The following is a 22,689-nucleotide window of genomic DNA, read 5'->3' on the forward strand; positions in this document are numbered from 1 at the left end:
CATACTAAACATTTTAGAAAACTCCAATTCAATGTTATTAATGGTTATCTCATTCTTCTGAGATATCTTCCATAAGTTGTTGTAAATATCTCCGCGTTAAATACAACATGAGATATTCACGATTAAGTTCTGCCCTTTCCAGTATATAGTAAATTTTTAAAAGGCGCCTTATAATAAAGTAATTCATCAAAACGATTTTATGGAGGGCTATGATTGTGGCACGATTTTCAACCATTCTAATATGACATATATTTCATGATTTAAGTTTTTCGTGAACTGATTAATCTTTTACCATTATTTAATTTTTCATGCTAAAGAGACATCCCTGAAGACGTACTGAACACGTATTGTTGGATTCATTCAACATACACTGTCGTAGACGCTTTCATGAAAAAACAAGGACAAGAAGTACCATTTCCTGGTGTGGATAATTCTCAAAGAAGCGGCGCGTTGACAATTAGACATACCAAATACTATCAATGGGTGGCTTTCACATTATTTTTCCAGGTAAGTTATGATAAATGATTGCCTAGTATTCTGACTAACACAATCTCACCTTCACTTGTAAAGCCCGCGGTTGCGAACGGCGTGTGGGGAATAGCGGAGGGAGGCTTTCTTTTATTTTTTTGTAAATGCTAACTAAACTTTTAAATATAAACTGCATTCATTTTATTTACCTCAAATGGTTTTTCTTCTAGTGCAATCTTGCTCGGTTTTGATAATAGTTTATTACACAACTATCTTGGTACTAAGGGAAAATACTGGGTTCATAAAATAGTCTTATGCAAGGTTTTGTTTCACTTCTCGTCACTTAACGATAAGTTATTTGTGTATATACATAACACGTTCGATTATTTCCCCATGGGGTTGTTTGAGAAATTGATGTGGAACAAGGCAACCATATTTTCTAATGATCTACAATTCAACAGTTCAATTAATCGTCACACTTTTGAATCCGCTATTGCACGAGAGTCTTCCTAGATTGATCTTGATTAGGAACCGACACCGAAAATTGTTTGTTTTATAGCCAACGAAATTATCAGGTGTACAACTTTGATTCCGCCGTTTTCCGATAGGTGGCTGTACCGGCTGAGGCTGGTCAAAATACATAGATGATAATGCCTTTAAAGTGAGTGTGTACAGTGCCCAATGAATTGTAATCGCCGTTTAAGTGACAGTTGTTCTTGTTTTCGTATTATTCACGCTCGAAAATGTCTGTTTATGTGCCCAATTCTCGCCATTTGCGGGAAGTTTTACTTTTCTGTTACAATTCGCAAAAAAATGCAGCTGAAGCGCTCTCAGATACGATTTTGATATTAAAGCTTCTCTTCGCCAAGCTTGTGTTCAAGTTTTGCATGCATTTTTTTTTGCAGGTATTTTTTTATAGCGTTAAGTTTCTTTACCATTGTGCGATTTCGGTTGAAGCGATAAACTTTTTCTCATTATCAATCGAGTTCATCTTATATAAATTAAAAATAATCTTAAGCACTCAAAATTTACCGTGGGGTAGATGTCAATTTCTCAGGCGAAACGATATTAAATGGAATTTCATCCGAGCTTGCATGACATAAGAACAGAGCATACCCATTAAAGCTTCAAATCGTTTTATGGCACTTTTTATCTTACTGTCTAGCAACAACCTACCTCTAGCATGCTACGCGTAGGACTGCAACGTTAGCTATAATTTTGCTTCTATTTATAAATTCGCGTGCTTCCAACAGCTTCGCTTTTGCATCGATTGACCAATAAGAGCGATGCTTTCCCTTTGATATATCGCTTACTCTTTCAAAACAGTCTTCTATGCCAGGGAAATCCGATATGCCAGAGATGTTTAGCAGACAAAATAGGACACTGCTCGCTATTAATCAAAAGTTCAATCATTTATAATTGAAAATGCGTGGCTTGATACTTTCAAATCGAATAGTAGAAATATTTCCAATCAAACAATGAAATAATATTAATAATTGATACAAAATATACTGAGCTGTGAGTGTTTAAAACCTGACCACATTTCTACGTGTATTTTTCCTTGAGTTTCAAATTTGCACCCCTATATAGAAAATAAAGATGTGTTCTACATCAAAACTTCCGAGGACAGGAGAGCCGAATGTGATATACCAATCGATTCAGCTCGACGAACTGAGCATATGTCCGTGTGTATGTGTGTGGGTCTGTATGTGTGTTGTCAACAAAGGGTCGAGATCTCAGAGACGGCTGAACCGATTTTGATCAAACTAGTTGCAAATATAACGATATTGAATGGTTTTGGGATCGGATATTTACTTTTTTAAAAGTTAAATTTTTATTGGCCTTATTTGCGTTAGCAAAACATGGCCGATTGTCTTGTTATTAGGTGGAAACGATTTGAAGCTGTATTATGGGGCGGCTGCTCCCCTAGAGTTAGTAAAGGAGTGTCAGGAGGGTGGGACCTATACTGTATTGGTTTTAAGCATATTTTGATATTACAAATCATTCATCAATAGCTTGCATCTTTTCAACACACTTTGCATTTCCGGGTTCTCGACGTTCTCCAGATTGTAACGAGAAAGAGACTATACTAGACTCGGATGCTTTGTTGGAATACTTTGATGTTGGTGTGTCATTTATGGATGGTTTCCAGCAATTCAGGTTGATCAGTGTTTAGTTCATTTGGGGTAGTACCACTGTAGAAGAAAGAAGATGTTTACTTTTTGAATTATACGAAGTTTTATAGCAAAATTTTCAGTTTTTACCTTTCTCATATAGAAAGGTTATGCAATCACTTGAAAAACCAACTAGTGAAAATTTTCCCGGAGGGCCAAGTGTCACATACCATTCGACTCAGTTCATCGATCTGAGCAATGTCTGTGTGTGTGTGTGTGTCAAATAATCTCACTAGGTTTTCTAGAAGATGGCTGAACCGATTTTGACAAACATAGATTCAAATGAAAGGTATTGTGGTCCCATACGAAATTCCTGAATTTCATCCGGATCCGACTTCCGGTTCCGGAGTTATAGGGTAAAGTGTGTTCAATAGTGTACACCGTCACTTAAACCGGCGAAACAAAATACGTGAAAAGTTTTCTAAACTGGTCTCAAAACTACACAAATCGATAGCCATTATCAGTAGGCAACTAAACAAACCGATTCCGGATATCCTGGTTTCCGGAAGTTCCAGAAATAGTGGTCATATATACCAAAATGGATCTCACTCACTTTTCTCAGGGATGGTTTTACCAATTTCCACAATCTTAAATTCAAATGAAAAGTCTTTCGGTCCTATACAAAATTCCTGAATTCCAGCCGGATCCGACTTCTGGTTCCGGAGTTATAGGGTACAGTGTGTTGTACACCGTGACATAAACCGGCGAAACAAAAACGTAAAAAATCTTCTAAAGTGGTCTCAAAACTACACAAATCAATAGTCATTTTCAGTAGGCAACTAAACAAACCGATTTCGGCTATCCCGGTTTCCGGTATCCGGTTCCGGAAGTACCGGAAATAGTGGTCATATATACCAAAATGGATCTCACTCACTCTTCCCAGCGATGGTTTGACCGATTTTCACAATCTTAGATTCAAATGAAAGGTCTTCCAATCCCGTACAAAATACCTGAATTTCATTTGGATAAAACTTCCGGTTCCGGAGTTATAGGGTAAAGTGTGTTAAATATTGTACACCGTCACTTAAACCGGTGGAACAAAAAACGTGAAAAAATTTGTAGGCTTATCTCAAATCTACACAAATCGATAGCTATTATCAGTAGGCAACTAAACAAACCGATTCCGGCTATCCTAGTTCCTGGTTTCCGGTTCCGGAAGGTCCTGAAAAAAGTGGTCTTATAGACCAAAATGGATCTCACTCACTTTTCACAGCGATGGTTTATCCTATTTCCACAAACTTAGATTCAAATGAAATGTTTTTGGTCCCATATGGAATTCCTGAATTTTATCCGGATCCGACTTCCGGTTCCGGAGTTATAGGGTAAAGTTTGTTCAATATTGTACACCGTCACTTAAACCGGCGAAACAAAATACGTGAAAAGTTTTCTAAACTGTTCTCAAAACTACACAAATCGATAGTCATTATCAGTAGGCAACTAAACAAACCGATTCCGGCTATCCTGGTTCGCGGTATCCGGTTCCGGAAGTACCGGAAATAGTGGGCATATATACCGAAATGGATCTCACTCATTTTTCTCAGCGATGGTTTGACCGATTTCCACAAACTTAGATTCAAATGAATGGTCTTCTGATCCCATATGGAATTCCTGAATGAAAATCCGGATCCGACTTCCGGTTCCGGAGTTATAGGGTAAAGTGGGTTTAATATTGTACACCATCACTTATGGGCTGTCCATAAAAGACGTCACGCCGCAAGGGGGAGAGGGGTGTTTCATAAAACGTGACCTTTTGTGACAGGGGGAAGGGGGGGAGGTTTTTGGAATGTGACATCCAATATTTTAAATGAGCGCATTTTTGAAACACCTAATTATATTACTGCTTTGCCCTATTTCCTGAAAAAAATCTCCACAATAAACGTTTACATTCTATAGGCTAACGTGTATTTGTTGATGTCAAAGCTTCTTCTTGTAAATTCGGAAATGAATGATGCAGGAAATCATCTCTGTTGTGATCGCGCGGAGGAGCGAGAAAAATAGCGAAATTAATAAATTTTGCCTAATATGAGTAAAAAAGAAAAAGATGCCTTCAAACGGTTTAACTTAAGTTATGCACTGACAATTTTTGCAGTAATTTGATTTTCTAGCATTGATAATAGTATATCATAAGAATTTCTCTTATCTGATTCTGATGCAGTTCATTCAATTGTACTCCATTTGAAAAAGGGCGGGAGATCAACGATTTCAGACGTAGATCATGTCATGTCTTATCTTGATCACATGTGATTTTCCTCCACCAACATCAAAGCTTACCGAATCATCCATTGATTGAACTTACATAAATCAAGAATTATTCTAGCTCAAAATCACTACCCATTTTGTGACGGAAGATCAGTACCGATATTGATCGATGTGATTTAAAATTCAATGATCAACTGATCTTGAAAAGATTCTTCGGCAGTGATCTCGTTTTGATGAGGTTTTATTCTTTATTTTCTCAGCAATGTATGCTACACTAAGGAAATATTATTCTTTACCTAAAACAATAATATATCTGTGTACCCCTAGGAGGAATAAAACAGATGATTTAAATGTTTCATCAATTCTAACCAAATACTTTTGTTAATTTATATAATTGATATTAATAAAATAATTTTGATGATTTTGTAGTTTCAGGGATATTTTTTAATCTAATGTAAGCTTGTAATAAATCGATTTTTCCCTCATATTTGTATGGTTTGTCATTCATATTGAGAATGTATTGAGATGAATTTTATTTATTTTGAATTCGTGACATGTGACATAGGGGGGTGGGGGGTCTTAGCTTCTGTGACAATTTGTAACAAAGGGGGGAGGGGGAGTTAAAAATCATCAAAAAAAGCGTGACGTCTTTTTTGGACAGCCCCTTAATCTGCGGGAAAAACCGTAAAAAATGTTATAAACTGGACTCTTAACCGTTATTTCCAATCTTAGGGTCAATTGGATGGTCTTAAACTACTGCATATTTTCGGATGCAACAAACATTTAAATCATAATTTAGAGTGCGTACTAGTTGAGTTTGTATGTCATGTTAGTTGGTGGCCGTACGAACCGACTTTGATTATACCGGTTCTCGGGTTCCGGTGCCGGAAGTGCATTTAATAGTGAAAACACTTCGTTTTCTCAAGGATGACCTACGCAATCAAAGCACTGTTTTATTTTGTATGTTATGAACAATCTCTTGGTTTCATTCAAAAATCGAAGAGAAAAATTTTGAATAGAATACCACAATATTATATGTACATGAGAAAGGTACACCACTAGGAGGATTAAAACATTTTTTTAAGAAGGCGTTCACGACCTTACATATGTGATTATACATATGTGTATATATATGTATATATATATATATATATATATATATATATATATATATATATATATATATATATATATATATATATATATATATATATATATATATATATATATATATATATATATATATATATATATATATATATATATATATATATATATATATATATATATATATATATATATATATATATATATATATATATGTATGCATATATACATATCTATATATATACATATATATATATATATATATATATATATATATATATATATATATATATATATATATATATATATATATATATATATATATATATATATATATATATATATATATATACCAGCTGACCCGTCGAACTCGTCTCGCTTAAAATATTTTTTTAAATTTATCTTTCCCGACAGCAGATTTGTCAAACGGTGATGTTTCTTCCCATTGTTTCACTGATGATTTACCCTAAAATAAACGAATTACGACGAATTCGTATCCAACACATCTACTTCTGCCCGAAAAATAAATATCATACAAAATTATTAAGAATATGTTAAAAGATTTTGTTACGGAAAAATTAAGTGAATGCACCGATCGCCATCTTATTCTTTGAGTCAGTGCATTGAACAGAGATTGGAGATCCCTCTTCAGGGGCAATTTACCATATCAGGAAAACAGCCATTGTTGCAAAACGCAAAAGCAGTTTTCTTCGCTGTCTTCGAACAGAAATTCAAAACAGAAATCTCAATTTGTTTGGCACCTTTTTTCCGAATAAACTGATGTTTTCTTCGATATATCAAGCAATAGTGGAGAAACTGCCATTGCGTTTTTCAACAATGGTTGTTTCCAAGAGATTGTTTGTAGAACCTTAAACTAATTGTTTCGAAATATGAGATGAACGGTGGAGCAGAGATGACCAAGATGAATACTTGCAATTGATTCCGCAAATTTCCTAAAGCGACTTGTTTTTTGTCCTTGTACGGCTTTATTGTAGACTGAAGACTGAATGGTAAATAATAATGGATTATCGGAAAGAATAAACCTGTTTTGAGCGGTTGTCCATAAGCTGCTTCACCGCTAGTCTGATGATATTACTTAATCTTGTTTGATGAATGTTCGTAGCATGACAATCACAGGATCAATTTTCGATTATAAATTTAGCGATGAAATGAGAAATTATTGAATATTCGAAAGCTCAAATTATTATTTTATTAAATATTGTACCAATTAACTTCGAAATGAACACTGCGTTCGTTAAATAATTGTATCAAGAGCAGTGCGGTAAAATTTCATTTTCAAGCGAATAATATAAGATGAAAATGAAATTTAAGGCCGCTGACCGTCACCATATCCCTTCTAATTCATTTGACTTTTGCTGCCATTTTCAAGTGAAGCTCCCGGAATTCATCGTCAGTTGAATAATCGTACCTAGTCATTTGAAGTTTTTCTTGCTCAGTTTTTTTTTTCACACATACATACACACACACACAGACATTGCACAGCTCGATGAACTGAGTCGAATGGTATATGACAATTTTCACTAGTCGATTTTTCAAGTGATTGCATAACCTTTCTATATGAGAAAGGCAAAAAGGTAAAAATATGCATAAATTTTCCAGAAAAGAATAAACTTATGCATTAGCTTCTACAAAATTATGAAATTATATATTTTCTACAATTATTCCAAACGAAGTATGCATGAAAAAATAACACGAAACAAGTTATGACTAGAAAACTAGTTTTAAGGGGGTTGCCATAATTCAGTAATTAAAACTAACTTTGAAGAGAACTAAAAAAAAGTTCCACCGAGTTCCACTTAGATTTTTTTTATGATATTGGGCACATCTTTTCCTACAAATTTTGTAAAAATCAGCTGCATAAAGTTGCATATTTCGCTTCGGTGCAAGGTTTTATCCTAAGTATAATAAAGGTAAAATGTTGCATAACTTTGCCAGGAAACAACAAACCTATGCACTATCTTCAACAAAAATATGCGATTTTATAAATTCTACAATTATTCCAAACAAAGTATGCATAACAAAATAACTCGAAACATTTTATGAATAAAAACTGATTTTAAAGGGGGTATATCCGAAACGGAGCGACCTAGACTTTTGGTATATTTGACAAAGTAAATTATTTTTAATAGTTCTAAAACTTTGTAGAAGAAAACAATTTCTATCTCTTCAGAAAAAAAAATTATGGTTACATTTTTTGTCAAAGTAGGCCATGAACAATTAATGATAGGATCAAATTACGCGGTATATATTTGTAAATAATTTCTTCAAAGCAACTATATGCATTAAAAGAACGGTTTGGCAGCTACTGATTTATGTCCACGTTTTTATTGATTCGAACCACTGTGCGACGGTCATTAAAAGAATGTCATGAGAACTAAAACACCGAAGAATATTCATGCAAAAAACACATGCGGATTGATAAAAAAGGTATTATCACACTGCTAGGTGGATTAAGCACGTTTTTAAGTTTAACTTGGCTTCAAGAATAATTCCTAAGTCCTTTACAAATGATTCGCGTTTCAGCACTTTTCCCGTAATGCTGTATTCGTATCTTATAAACGAGTGTTTGCGAGAGAAGGAAATAACAGAGCATATTGAGGCGTTTAATGCCATTCTGTTTATTTGACACCAATTGGCGAATGAATCAAGCTGTGATTGTAGAAATATTGTATCTTTTTGAGATTTAACCTGGTGATATAGCCTGAAATCATCAGCAAAGGACAGCTTACAGAATTTAAGCAAAATTTGAGATCATTAAGGTATAGTAAAAATATAAATGGTCCCAAATGACTGCCCTGGGGTACTCCAGAGCTAACGGCGAAGGGTGTCGTCGAGCAGTTTCTAATTTTTACAGACATTAATTTTTATATTAATGAATGGAGCCAGTTCAGTAAGGATCCATTGAAACCAAGCCTATCGAGCTTAGCTACTGTTATTTTATGATTTATCTTGTCGAAGGCTGCGGAGAAATCTGTATAGATTGTGTCAACTTGGAGATGTGCTTCAAGAGAACGGATGATAAAAATGTGTAGGAGAGTAAATTTGTTGAAGTTGAACGATTGTGCATAAAACCATGCTGAATTTCGTATATCGTCAAATATTTTGTGTGTTTGGCATATTATGTACAAGTCGAACTGTTTAAAAAGCATATTAATTGAAAGCTGTGTGGTGTTTATTTAAAATAACAAAAGTAAGTCGAAAATAATCTATGCCCAGTAACTGTATTTTGTAATAAAATTTCTGAATCCTGGTGAACAGAAAACGTCGCTCAAACGGATTGTGGGAAAAAGCTTATTCACTCGATAATAATGAGCAAATAATGTAATGTAAATTGAAAAATTTGTCCAAACACCTTGAAAGTATTTAGAATATGCCAAAAGCATCAAAATCTCGTGCTATACTACAAAGAATGGGTTGCTAAAGAAATACTTCCTAATAAATATGATAAAATACTACAAAGAAAGCTGCAAAACCTAAAATCCTTTGATTAAAAATACACATATGGATGACGTAAATTGTATTAGACTTGAAACAATACATGAAAAACACAGAATTTTTTTTATTATAATTTCAAAAGTTCATCGATAAATTGTGTACAAGAACACGTATGAAAAAATTCTTTACGTTTTCAAATGGAGTGGAAACGAATCTGTTTCTTGATTTAAATTTCAGAAATGTGTTCATGTTAATTTCGTGGCAACTTAAAACCGCAGTATTACAAACAGTTTGCTTCTTTTCAGTACTTGAACTGAATAAATGTAATCGATAATACCCGAACAATAATTCACAGTTTAATTTTTTCATGATTGCAATGTATATGGGTTTGTTTACCTATGTATGTTATGACAGTTCGAGCAGCGTCAGTCGAAATCTAGTACCACATTGTTGGGATCTTGATCACGAGGTCGATAGCGATACGTAATGCCTCAGTTCAGTCGAATCGACTTCAAAAATAATCGTTTCGAGCAACTCGATTCGAGATGCATAATGTCAGCCCAGGACAATAATTTCGAGTAACTTGGAACCTGCGCATAATGTCGCAATCCCACGATATTGGGAAGCGTCTGATTTATTTCCTTTCTTGAATATTGGAAAGATATATTAACTCTTCCAAATATCAGGAAACGTTCCTGAGGTGAGTGGTGAGTTGAATAGCAGTGAGAGTGGGACTAAAAGGCTTCTCGAACACTTTTGTAGCACTATTGAAGGAAAACCATCTGGTCCAGCGTTCGAAGATGACTTCAGCTTGACGCACGCTAACTCAACCATAGAAGTATGATAGGGTGAGAGCCGATAGGAGAGCGGTGCCGAACATTGTTAATAGCTTCAGAGATTTGATGATTAGATAGAGTTTCGTCAGAGGAAACCCTGCAGAAGTGTTTTCGGAAGAGATTGCATATATCATGTTGCGTTGATGATTCGACATCTCCTAGAAACATGTGAGTTGGTAGTCCTGACTCTTTCCTCTATTCGTTTACGTGATTCCTCAAGCTTTTCGGGTTATTACTTAAATTATTTTGAACGTGAAGCAAGTGATTATTACATACTACTTTGTTCAGTCGTTTGTAGCGGTTATTGAGGTGCAGATAATAAGATTGCAGCTGGTATTAGGGACGATTTGTAAACTTTTTCAATGCCGATCGCTTGGCTCGTTTATAGCGTTTTAAAGTTTTGTTTGACCATGGAGGGTGCACCGGTGCGCGAAGTACTTTCTTGGGTACGAATTGTTCAATAGAATAGGATAATATATTTGACCATAATATGGCAACGGAATTGCAATCACTTTTAGAAAATAATCTCCCCCAGTTGAACGAGAATAAGAACTGGTTCATAGCATCATAATTCCCATTTTTGAAATCGTACTAAGTAGAATCTGCAACTACTTCGAAGGCAATGGGTGTATATTCAGGTATCGTGATCAAGAGTGGAGGATGATGCCAACATGATTGCCGACATACAGGTAAAGACTGTCTCAGAAAGTATGGATGCACTTTGATTTCGCTGTAAATAATTCACAAGTGTTAGATAGCCATTGTAGACTAGCTGGCGCACCTTCTTGCGAACGTTTCTTATTAAACTCCGTACAGACTTCTTGGCGACAAGTTTTGACACTTTTTTTTAATCTTTATCAAACTGTTGAATGGGTTCGGCTGCCGAGACATGTTTTCTAAGATGTGCCTTCATTCATCCCCAAAATTCCTCAATTGGTCGAAGTTGTGGGCAATTTGGTGGATTCATGTCTTTTGGGACGAAAGTGACATTTTTGGTAGTATACCATTCTACCGTTGATTTCGAGTAGTGGCAAGAAGCAAGATCTGGCCAGAAGACAACAGGATCCTTGTGGCTTCGAATCATGGGTAGAAGTCGTTTTTGTAAACATTCCTTGATGTATATTTCGCTGTTCATTGAAGCAGTGGTGATGAAGAGTTTCGAAATCTTACCGCAGCTACGAATTGCTTGCCAGACCATAGCTTTCTTACCAAATTTTTCGACTTCATTCGATAGCTCGGACTGGTTTAACATTTGCCCTTCTCACACCGTAGAATATTGTGGTCCCGGCAAGGATTTGTAATCGAGTTTCACGTAGGTTTCGTCGTCCATGATTATGTAGTTCAAATTTCCAGTAAGAATCGTATTGTACAGCTTTCGAACCCTCGGCCTGATCGACGCTTCTTGTTTCAGACTACGTTTTGGTTGTTTCTGCTTCTTATAGGTTCGAAGATTCGAACGTTCTTTAGCACGAAGAACATTTGTCCTCGAAGTGTCCACATCCGAAACTGAAACCTCCTTCTTTTGCTCGAACGTCTTCAGTATACGTTTATTTAACTGAGGGTTAGCAGGACCTTTTTTCGACCCGTTTTCGGTTTATCCTCTAAGGTGTTATCCTCACCGAACTTCCTGATTGCATTTCGTACGGCATTTTCACTTATTTCTTCCATTTTTGCTCTCTTTCTCAGTGACAGTCCGCGTTCAGTGCACCATTTGTACACAATTTTTCGACGTTGTTGTGCTGAAAGTCCACGCATTTCAAAAAAACCCTTCTTAATCCACCTAGTGGTGTGATAATGCCTTTCTCTTGTTTCATAACAGTCCCATGAAAATATGTTTAATACTTTTATTAAATAAATTTGGATACTATTTTTGACACCAATTGATTCAGATTGATTAGAGTTGTTCACAAAAGCATGCTTCAGTGTTTAAACTAGTGCTTGACATATGCGTTGCTTATTTGTATGACAACAGTGATGCTAATCTAAAAAAGCTTTCTCAGTTCACTGGAAAAAAATTTTTTTTTGAAAAAATTGACTTTTTGGGAATTAAATATCATAATTTTTCTAAGTCCCAGAAAGTTGATTTTTTCGAAAAAAAAAATTTTTAGGGATGACAAGTAATTTTGATGTTTCATGCAGTTTTAAGGGTTTCGGCATCAAAAAAAAATTTCGATTTTGGAAATTTCATGTACTATGGTGCTTTTTCATGATCGAAATTTGTCAAACCTTTACCACCGGGCAGCACCCTTTACGCATGTCCGATTTAGCTCGAATTTTGCATGAAGGCTTTTTTCGAGGTGCTTAAATTTTTGAGCACTAGAGCTTAACGAAAATAGAGGAGATCCCAAAATTTTGACACCATTATATATATAACTATTAAACATTTGAGCACTAGAGCTTAACGAAAATAGAGGTGATCCCAAAATTTTGGCACCCTTATATATAAGAGCGGTAATAATCAACGTGTTTTGTCGGTTACGTCACATATACCATCATATATCTGGAACCAAAAGTCAAAACCATTTGATCTTCGAACTTGATCAATGGCCCGACAGTAGCTTTCAAACGAGTCCAAGTTTGTTAAAATCGGTTTAGCCATCTCTGAGAAAATTGAGCGCGTTCAAACACAACGCTTTTTGTCGGTTACGTCACTTATACAATCATATCTCCGGAACAAAAAGTCACAGCCATTTGATCTTCGAACATGATCAATGGCTCGACAGTAGCTTTCAAACGAGTCCAAGTTTGTTAAAATCAGACATTTTCCGATTTCGTCGAACTGAGTCGAATGGTATAAAACACTATGGCTCTCCAAGGCTCCGTTCGAAAGTCGGTTTTTCCAGCAATTCTAATACCTTTTATTAGAGAAAGGCAAAAATTTACGATGCACAAAGATATGATAATGAAAAAAAAAAGAATATGATGCACAATGCGATTGTAAAAAAAACTGTTTTAATCCACCTAGTGGTGTAATGATGCCTTTCTCATGTACATATAATATTGTGGTATTCCATTCAAAATTTATCTCTTCGATTTATGAAACAAACCAAGAGATTGTTTTTGCATTAACTAGTATAACATACAGAATAAAACAATGCTTTGATTGCGTGAGTCATCCACATTTCCACAAACCAAAGAACCGACCACCAACTAACATGACACATAAACTCATCTAGTACGCACTCTAAATTACGATTTAAATGTTTGTTGTATCCGAAAATATTTTAAGTGACGGTGTACAATATTGAACACACTTTACCCTATAATTCCGGAACCGGAAGTCGGATCCGGATGAAATTCAGGAATTCCGTATGAGACCACGAGACCTTTCATTTGAATCTAAGTTTGTGGAAAGTGGTCAAACCATCGCTGAGAAAAGTGAGTGAGATCTATTTTCGTATATATGACCACTATTTCCGGTACTTCCGGAACCGGATACCGGGAACCAGGATAGCCGGAATCGGTTTGTTTAGTTGCCTACTGATAATGACTTTCGATTTGTGTGGTTTTGAGACCAGTTTAGAAATTTTTTTACGTTTTTTGTTTCGCCGGTTTAAGTGACGGTGTACAATATTGAACACATTTTACCCTATAATTCCGGAACCGGAAGTCGGATCCGGATGAAATTCAGGAATTCCGGTTGGGACGACGCGACCTTTCATTTGAATCTAAGTTTGTGGAAATCGGTCAAACCATCGCTGAGAAAAGTGAGTGAGATCCATTTTGGTATATATGACCACTATTTCCGGTACTTCCGGAACCGGAAACCGGGAACCAGGATAGTCGGAATCGGTTTGTCGGTTTGTTGCCTACTGATAATGACTATCGATTTGTGTGGTTTAAGTGACGGTGTACAATATTGAACACACTTTACCCTATAATTCCGGAACCGGAAGTCGGATCCGGATGAAATTCAGGAATTCCGTATTTGACCACGAGACGTTTCATTTGAATCCAAATTTGTCAAAATCGGTTCAGCCATCTCCGAGAAACATATTGAGATTATTTGACACATACACACACACACATACATACACACATACACACACACAGACATTGCTCAGCTCGATGAACTTAGTCGAATGGTATATGACACTTGGCCCTCCGGGCCAATTTTCACTAGTCGGTTTTTCAAGTGATTGCATAACCTTTCTATATGAGAAAGGCAAAAACGAATGAAAACAAATAAACAACTGCACAACCAAAAAAATTGACAGATTCTGAACCATTGCGAAATGGCAGCGGTTTTTGGTTGCGTCCATACTTTCTTGGACAGTCTTTAGACACGTTCGAGAAGACTGATTTTGAACGCTGCTGCTGTACGAGTTTTGCAGTCGTTGAGACATTAAACGTGTGCTTAACTGAGTACTCTGTTCGGGGCTGCGTTCTAAAAAAGAGGTAATTGTCACACCACTATGCCAAAACGTCGGAGCCGTGATTTCATATTCGAAAGCTTCTGGAACACTTAGTTTAAAAGAGGTGAATGATAAAGGTCTATCCTGATATTGGCTAACAAGTTTGAAGCACATCGTCGGTGTTGAACAGTCGTTCGCACCGCACGCGTATAGCTCTTGGCTCCTGGAATTTTTTTCTGGCTACCTAGAGTTTCATTGATTCAAGGCTTCAGTCTTTTTCAAGGCTACCTGAATCACTAACTAAGTGACTAAGTGATACAAAGAGTGATATTAGAGTGACTAAGTGATACAAAGAGTGATATTAGAGTGACTAAGAAATTAATCAGCCTTTTTTAAGGCTAGCTAGGAGTCTAATAGAAGACTAATTTAGCCTAGTTAATTTAATTCAAAATTTCATTAATTTCAAAAATGCCTGCGTCCAACCGGAAAGGCAACAAGCCTAAGGCTAAAAATAATTCAATACGGAATAAATCACAATCCGTTATTCAACATTTTTCTAATAACATTCACGATCTTATAGAATCTGAACGTAAAAATAAAAGACAACGGACGGATTTCCCTTCCGCTGATCCTATGCCGTCTAACAATATTTACGAGATTCTCCCTGAATCCGATTGTAGCGACATAGAAGAAAATTCTTCAAAAATTCCCAAAATGGACGCTTGTCGTTCTGGGAAGAAACATCAATCTATGCCACCAGTGACGGTGATGATTTCCGACTTCAAAGCATTCCGTACTGAGCTTTTTACTTTTCTCCCGGAAGTAAAAGTCTCATTTCAAATCGGACGAAGAGGAGAATGTCGAGTCTTGGTGGATGGATTGGAAGATTACGAACGTCTTATTCGATATTTGTCCGAAAAACTTCATAAATTTTATTCATATGATATAAAATCAGACAGACCCTTCAAGGCTGTCTTGAAAGGATTATCAAATGATCAAAGTATTGATGAAATTAAAAATGAACTAAAAGAATTGCTTGGTTTTGCCTCTTCCCAAGTAATACTTATGAAAAAAAGAGCGAATGGTACTTCTAAACCACACTCTGGAATTTCCCATGAACTTTACCTAATACACTTCAATCGAAGTGATGTAAACAATTTGAAAACTTTAGAAAAAGTACGTTTCATTTCCCATATTAAAATTCATTGGGAACATTATAAACGGCATAATCGTATTGCAAACTTAACGCAATGTCGTCGTTGCCAAGGCTTCGGTCATGGAACCAAAAATTGTCATATGGATATACGGTGATTGAATTGTGGTAAATTGCATTCGAAAGACGTTTGTCCAATGAATGAAACCACTGATAAATTTTCATGTTCAAATTGCAATGGAAATCATAAATCCAATTATTTGAAATGTCCTGTCAGGGAAAAAATTTTAAACTCTCGTTCGCTTCGACAACAAGTCAAATCAACGACCTTAAATTTACAGAACATACCTGAAAATCAAAAAACCGTTACAAATGCCACGCCTAATTCTTTTAAGGCACTGATTTCTTCGAAACAAAAAACAGGTACGCCTGCTAATTCGTCTTCTAACGAAAACAATTTATTGACAGGTAGATCGACCTCGTCATCGTCTTCTTCTAATGTCAGTTATGCTGGTATATTAGGTAGAAATCTATCATCTATCTCTTCTAATGTAAATAATCAAAACACAGGACCGCCTTGCAATTCTTCTTCTAACGAAAACAATTTATTAATAGGTAGACCGGCCAAATCATCTTCTTCTAATGGCAGTCTACCTACAAATATTCCTTCAATGCCATTCGCTTCTTTAAATGAAGTCGATTTAGGCGATATAACTGAAAATAAAATGATCTACCTACAAGATCAACTTTTTCAAATGATCATCCAAATGAATTCGACTTCATCACTTTTTGAAGCATTTCAAATCGGATGGAAATTTGCAAATAATATTATAATGAATTTAAAATTTAACAGTGATGTTAAATAATTATTTGAATATTTTAAATTGGAATGCTCGATCTTTGAAATCGAGTGAAGATGAATTTTATAATTTTCTCAAAGTTCACAAAATTCATATTGCCATTGTGACAGAAACTTTTCTTAAACCACACGGAACGACCGAAATTAGCTCTGCGCCTAATTCGTATTACTGTTTTTGAATTAGTTGATTCTAACAACAAAATTTCCAAAATAACTATAAAATTAGTTAAAATGTAGAATTTACTGTGCTGAAAAAAACTCTTATTTTTAGAGAATGTGTTTAGTTGGCAAATATTCTGGACACAAACCAGCAATATTTCAATCCAACACGAAATTGTCATTGGCAACTAATTTCGTTATTAAAATCAGAAACTTTGATTCTATTTATCTATCACCGTCATTACTGAAGGACAGCAGTGTCAAAGCAAAACAATCCATTAAAAAGCTAAAAGGGACAGTCTTGTTGAAACTGCTCGCAAATTGTTTAGATGTTTTTCGCATGTGTTACGATATATCCCTATATAATTTTCTAAACCGATATGTAAAAATGACGTAAACTGTTAGTGGAAAGTGTATTTATTCAGAATTTGTGCGCACTTGAAGCGATTGTGCGTAATAATGTTTTTACGCGGAGCAGTGATGTGAATTTCGAATGTTTCACTCTAATTGTGATGAAGTTTTTTTGTATCTTCAAACCTTCCGAGCTGCGCCGTCCGGTGTACTATTTGTATTCAGTTTTTGTTTTCCGAGTGCTCAAAGTTTTCAGTGAGAATGAAGAAACAGTGATTTAGAAGAAAAAAAATTCAAAAAGATGTTTACGTTTCGTTTATGTCTTTTTCTCCAACACAACATCGTATTTATACCTGCCAATATAGAAAAGACAACCGCGTCTGAATTTTTTTCGGCAGTAGTGTGCCATCTAGTGGCTAGTAGTCATTAAGGTGTTACCGTTTCGGTGACAGGGCGCCATATAGCTGCAGATTGCAGAAGCCAATTCAACCATTCATATTGGTTGAAAACAACATTATATTTCTTTAATTCAACTAAAAAATTAGTTGACTGGATATGAAGTGTGCCTTAGCTAAGAAATGACAGTACGTTTAATTTGTGAATTCAACTAAAAAAAATAGTCATTTCAACAAAAATTTAGTATTATTAAGGGAATGAGAATAAAAAATCTAAATCAGCAAAAGTAAGATTTTTTTAGTTGTCTCAAAAAATAACTAACTAAAATCAGCAAATCAACTAAATTTTTCGCGAAAATGCTGATTTCGGTCGTTCCGTGCAAATGTAAAATTGAAAAGTAATCCACATTATGTGGTTCATCGATTTGACAGGTTTACTGGAATGGGTGGTGGAGTTGCCATTTTTGTCCAACGGCAAATTAAACATCGAATTTTACCTTCTTTCAATACTAAAGTTATTGAAAGCTTGGGAATCGAAGTTGAAACCATTCATGGAATTTATTTCATCGCTGGAGCATATTTGCCATTCCAATGCACCGGCGAACAATTAAATTTCTTTAAAGGCGATTTGCAAAAACTTACAAGATATCGATCGAAATTTTTCGTAATAGGGGACTTAAATGCTAAGCATGTCCAGTGGAATTGTAGGCAAAATAACAGTAATGGTAAAATACTTCATAATCAACTCTCAGCTGGTTACTTTACAGTTCTTCATCCTAGTAATCCGACTTGTTTCTCTTCAGTGAAAAACCCGTCTACAATTGATTTGGTTCTAACAGATCAAAGTCACATTTGTAGTGAACCGATTACTCATGCTGATTTTGACTCAGATCATCTTCCTGTAACATTCAGACTTTCCAACGAAGCTATAATTAATCCAATTAGTTCTATTTTCAACTATCATAGAGCTAATTGGTTGGATTACAGATCTCACATTGAAAATCATGTGGATCATGAAACTATTTTAGAAAATTCTGCGGACATCGACTCAGCAATTGATAATTTGAATCATTACATTATCGAAGCTAGAAATCTTTCAGTTCCCAAAGCTCAAACTAAATTAAATTCTCCTATCATTGATGACAATCTTCAACTGCTCATTCGGTTGAAGAATGTTCGTCGACGACAATATCAACGTTCTCGTGATCCTGCTATGAAAAACATAGTTAAGGATTTACAAAAAGAAATTAAACATAGATTTACTCTTTTGCGAAATGAAAATTTCGCTAAAGAAGTTGAACAAATTAAACCATATTCTAAACCTTTCTGGAAACTTTCTAAGGTTCTTAAGAAACCTCAGAAACCAATTCCTGCTCTCAAGGAAGGAAATCAAATACTTCTTACAAATGGTGAAAAAGCTCAAAAGCTAGCTCAGCAGTTCGAGAGTGTCCACAATTTTAATTTAAACGTTGTGAGTCCTATTGAAAATGAAGTCTCACTGAAATATGATCATATTTCAACCCAAGTGTTATCACACGATGACATTATTGAGACGAATTTTGATGAAATTAAATCAATTATTAGGAAACTCAAAAACATGAAGGCTCCTGGTAATGATGGAATTTTTAATATTCTTATTAAAAATCTTCCCGATGTTGCCTTGAGACTCCTGGTTAAAATTTTCAACAAGTGTTTTTCATTAGCTTACTTCCCAAAAAGATGGAAAAACGCTAAAGTAATTCCTATCCTCAAACCTGATAAAAACCCAGCAGAAACATCAAGTTATCGACCAATTAGCTTACTTTCTTCTATCAGTAAACTTTTTGAAAAAATGATCTTGTTGAGAATGATGTCTCATATAAATAAGAATTCAATTTTTTTACCAGAGCAGTTTGGATTTCGTCATGAACATTCAACTACTCATCAAAGTGTAATAAATATATTAAATGTTTATATCCTCTTATAAACAGAAATTCTAAGCTCTGTCTAAAAAACAAATTGTTAATTTATAAACAAATTTTCAGACCAGCCATGCTTTATGCAGTACCAATTTGGTCGAGTTGTTGTTCCACCAGGAAGAAAACGCTTCAAAGGATTCAGAACAAAATTCTGGAAATGATTTTGAAGCGTCCTCCCTGGTTTAGTACAAATGAGTTACACAGACTCACATATATAGAACCATTAGATGTAATGTCACATAATATTATAAGCAAATTCCGACAAAAATCGATGCAATCTTCAATTGAATCGATTCGCTCTCGGTATTAGTTAGTAAGTTAGTATATAAGTTCCTTTTCCCCATTACACAATACAAGTAGGTTTAGAATTTTCCCTACACAAAAATCTCAGAATTGCGGAAGCAAATGATGTCTTCATGGTAATAACCAAATCATATATATATATATATATATATATATATATATATATATATATATATATATATATATATATATATATATATATATATATATATATATATATATATATATATATATATATATATATATATATATATATATATATATATATATATATATATATATATATATATATAACAGGGCTGAAAAGTCACCACTTGTGGCTGAACACCCAGTTTAAATCTTAATAATTTAATTTTAACTCATATTCCAATAAATAGTTATTAAAAAAAAAAAAAAAAGTTTGAAGCACAGGATTTGTCTACGATCACAATTTGTTTGATACTGTACATAACTTATAATATTGTCTTCAGACTCCCTTGGTAGAAACTTTGTTAAATACTAGCAATTTATATTGCTGTTCGTACTCAAGATCGGACGTGTGGGAAGGCAAGCTGAAGGGCAGTTTTCTGCCTTTTAGCCAGTGATGAGGTATTCCTAGTGGGTCACGGGGTAGGTGCTAAGTTATTGTTTATCTGATTCTTGCTATTTATAGTCATTTTAAACTGAATAGGTCCTACGTATGGAATGTTGGATAAAACTGATACTATTGGTTGTTTAGAAATTTTCATCGGTACCTGTGTCGTGTTCGCTGGAGTAACGTTCAAATTTGATTGCGTCGGAATGATATAGTGTTGCAAAACAGGAGTCGTTTGGTTGTTTCGTGCGGTATATCCGATGTCATTTGATCCATTGTCACCGTGAATAGGAATGAAGGGTCTGCTAGCAGTTGAAGTGAAAGCATTTCCAAACGAAGCGGTGGTGTTCGTAGTACCAGCTGGTTGGATGTAATTCGTAGAAGTTACAGTAACAGCAGTGGTAGTGGATTGATGTTGATTCTCAGTGAATGCAGGTTTCGTAGTGGCGGACGGAGGTGACAAAAAAATTGGTCTACTTGAGCGGGTTGTTGGGAGTACTGGTGGCAGTGTTGAAGAAGTCAGCGGTGTTCGTGGAGCGGTACTGGTATTGCAGATATTGGTGGTTGCAGTAAGTGGTGGGGATGGAGGAACAGTGCCGATGCCTATGGTGCTAGTGGCGATATCTATTGGCATAAGTTCATCAGTTGAACGGAGCGCTATCGTTAATAGAACGTTCGGAACCAACTTGATCACGCAGCGCAAAACGATGATTGTAACAGGGTCTTGCATAAGAATTAGAATACATGCTTCAAAAAACTTACATAGTATCCGTTAGGGTACCAATCAACTTCAAGGCAGAAGTATTACGTTGAAGTATCAGCTGCATAGTTTCATCTACACTCCTCATTGACGATTCCCGGCATTGGAAAAATAACTAATAAACTCCACTTTTTGGTTTACGTGTGAGTGATCGAATAGTGGACACAGCACGACAAACACCCTCCGAAAAAGGCGGTTTAAATAGTGAAAACTGCGCGAGTGGAAGCTGTAGTGTAGTTTCAATGTTTTTAGAGGATAGTTACACCTATAATGATGCATGAAAAGCATTTTAGTGGCTAGAAATAGCATAATTTGAAGTGCCATCCAGTCAAAATTGATGGCTGCTGGTCTTTTATCGCCATGGTCATGTCGATCATTGCGTTTCGCAAGCCTGTGTTTGTGTTTTTATTCTAGTGCCGGTCACACACCGGCATATAATATTCCGTGTTGGAGTTCGAATGCCTTCATGGTGCAGAAGCAGCGTGAGGCACACTCACTGCTGTGACGGATCATGAGGTTTTCACTAGCACTTTTGCTAGTATCAGGTTTGATATGAACTCATACCATTCAGGTAAGTTTATTCTTCCTATGTGTGTCACTGCGGAGAAATAAATGTTTTTGCACTCTATCTTCACATAACGTTCGGTGCCTTTGGGTACTTAGATATGTGACAGAGGCAAAATACACACCCATCGGTTGCCTTTAAATCGCAATTGGTTGTGTAAAACTATAGTACTGGACAATACTGGTACGATAGTAAAATTTCAAACTTTCTTGTTTGGGCACTCTCTATATGTGTTAATAGCATTCTAGCTCATCTTCACATGATCTATCGCTGTGTGATCGCTGGATTTAAATTATATCCCTATACTACTTGGCGCCATGCACGGAATCTGCGCGGTAAGCCAGCGCTTAGCAGTGCTGCTTAAATTGTCTTTCCTGGTCGTTTCCTTTTTCCCTTGGGTGTGAGGACAGTGCATTGAATGCAAATCAGAGGTCATTTTTGCACAGTGACCTCTGTGGTATTGAATGTTCTGTGGTTTATCACAGCCTTTGGTAGGGGGGGGGGGGGTTGGTTTGGGCTTTTTATTTGAGCTGCAGGCTTGCTGACATGTCTCGAACGTTTAGCACCGCTGTGTGTATAATTTACTACTTCCACTTAACACTTCAAGTGTATCTTTTATCGGTGTGTGCAGATTTGGACAGTTTGTCACACTCATCCATATCTTGAATATAATTGCGTACAAATTCACTGTCATAGGCGAATTTGGAATTACTTAATTAGGATTAAAGTAGTAGTGAGTTCAGCTGCGTTCCGTTGAAACGGACTTTTATCTTTCTTTTACTTTAGATCGCATTAGATTCGAAGATTTTGTTTAATCGATGGAAGATACTCAAGGCGAGTCCGGTAACTGCGGGAAAACGCATGTTTTTCTTCATTAGAAATTAAAACTTCGTCTCAACTATGGTTTTCAGAAAATCTATGCACGTATCGTGCATCAGAAAAAACGCACATAGTAACAAACCTAAATAGGTTTTACAGCAGACTGTTCGGGACCTCGTAGAGGTTCAGAATTTACTT

At 35.6% G+C, this 22,689-nt stretch overlaps 1 protein-coding gene across 11 annotated transcripts in view; it reads left to right on the forward strand.

Annotated features, from left to right (window-relative positions):
• The window catches only part of LOC131426980 (innexin shaking-B), a 1,311,753-nt gene that overhangs the window by 657,486 nt on the left and 631,578 nt on the right, over positions 1-22,689 (forward strand). For all 11 annotated transcript variants that reach the window (XM_058589825.1, XM_058589817.1, XM_058589824.1 and 8 more), the window contains one exon: positions 318-507. In XM_058589825.1, coding sequence (XP_058445808.1) covers positions 318-507 — 190 coding nt within the window. The remainder of the gene's footprint in view (positions 1-317; positions 508-22,689) is intronic.

Source organism: Malaya genurostris, chromosome 2 (assembly GCF_030247185.1).
Source record: "Malaya genurostris strain Urasoe2022 chromosome 2, Malgen_1.1, whole genome shotgun sequence".
NCBI classification, from domain to species: Eukaryota; Metazoa; Arthropoda; class Insecta; order Diptera; family Culicidae; genus Malaya; species Malaya genurostris.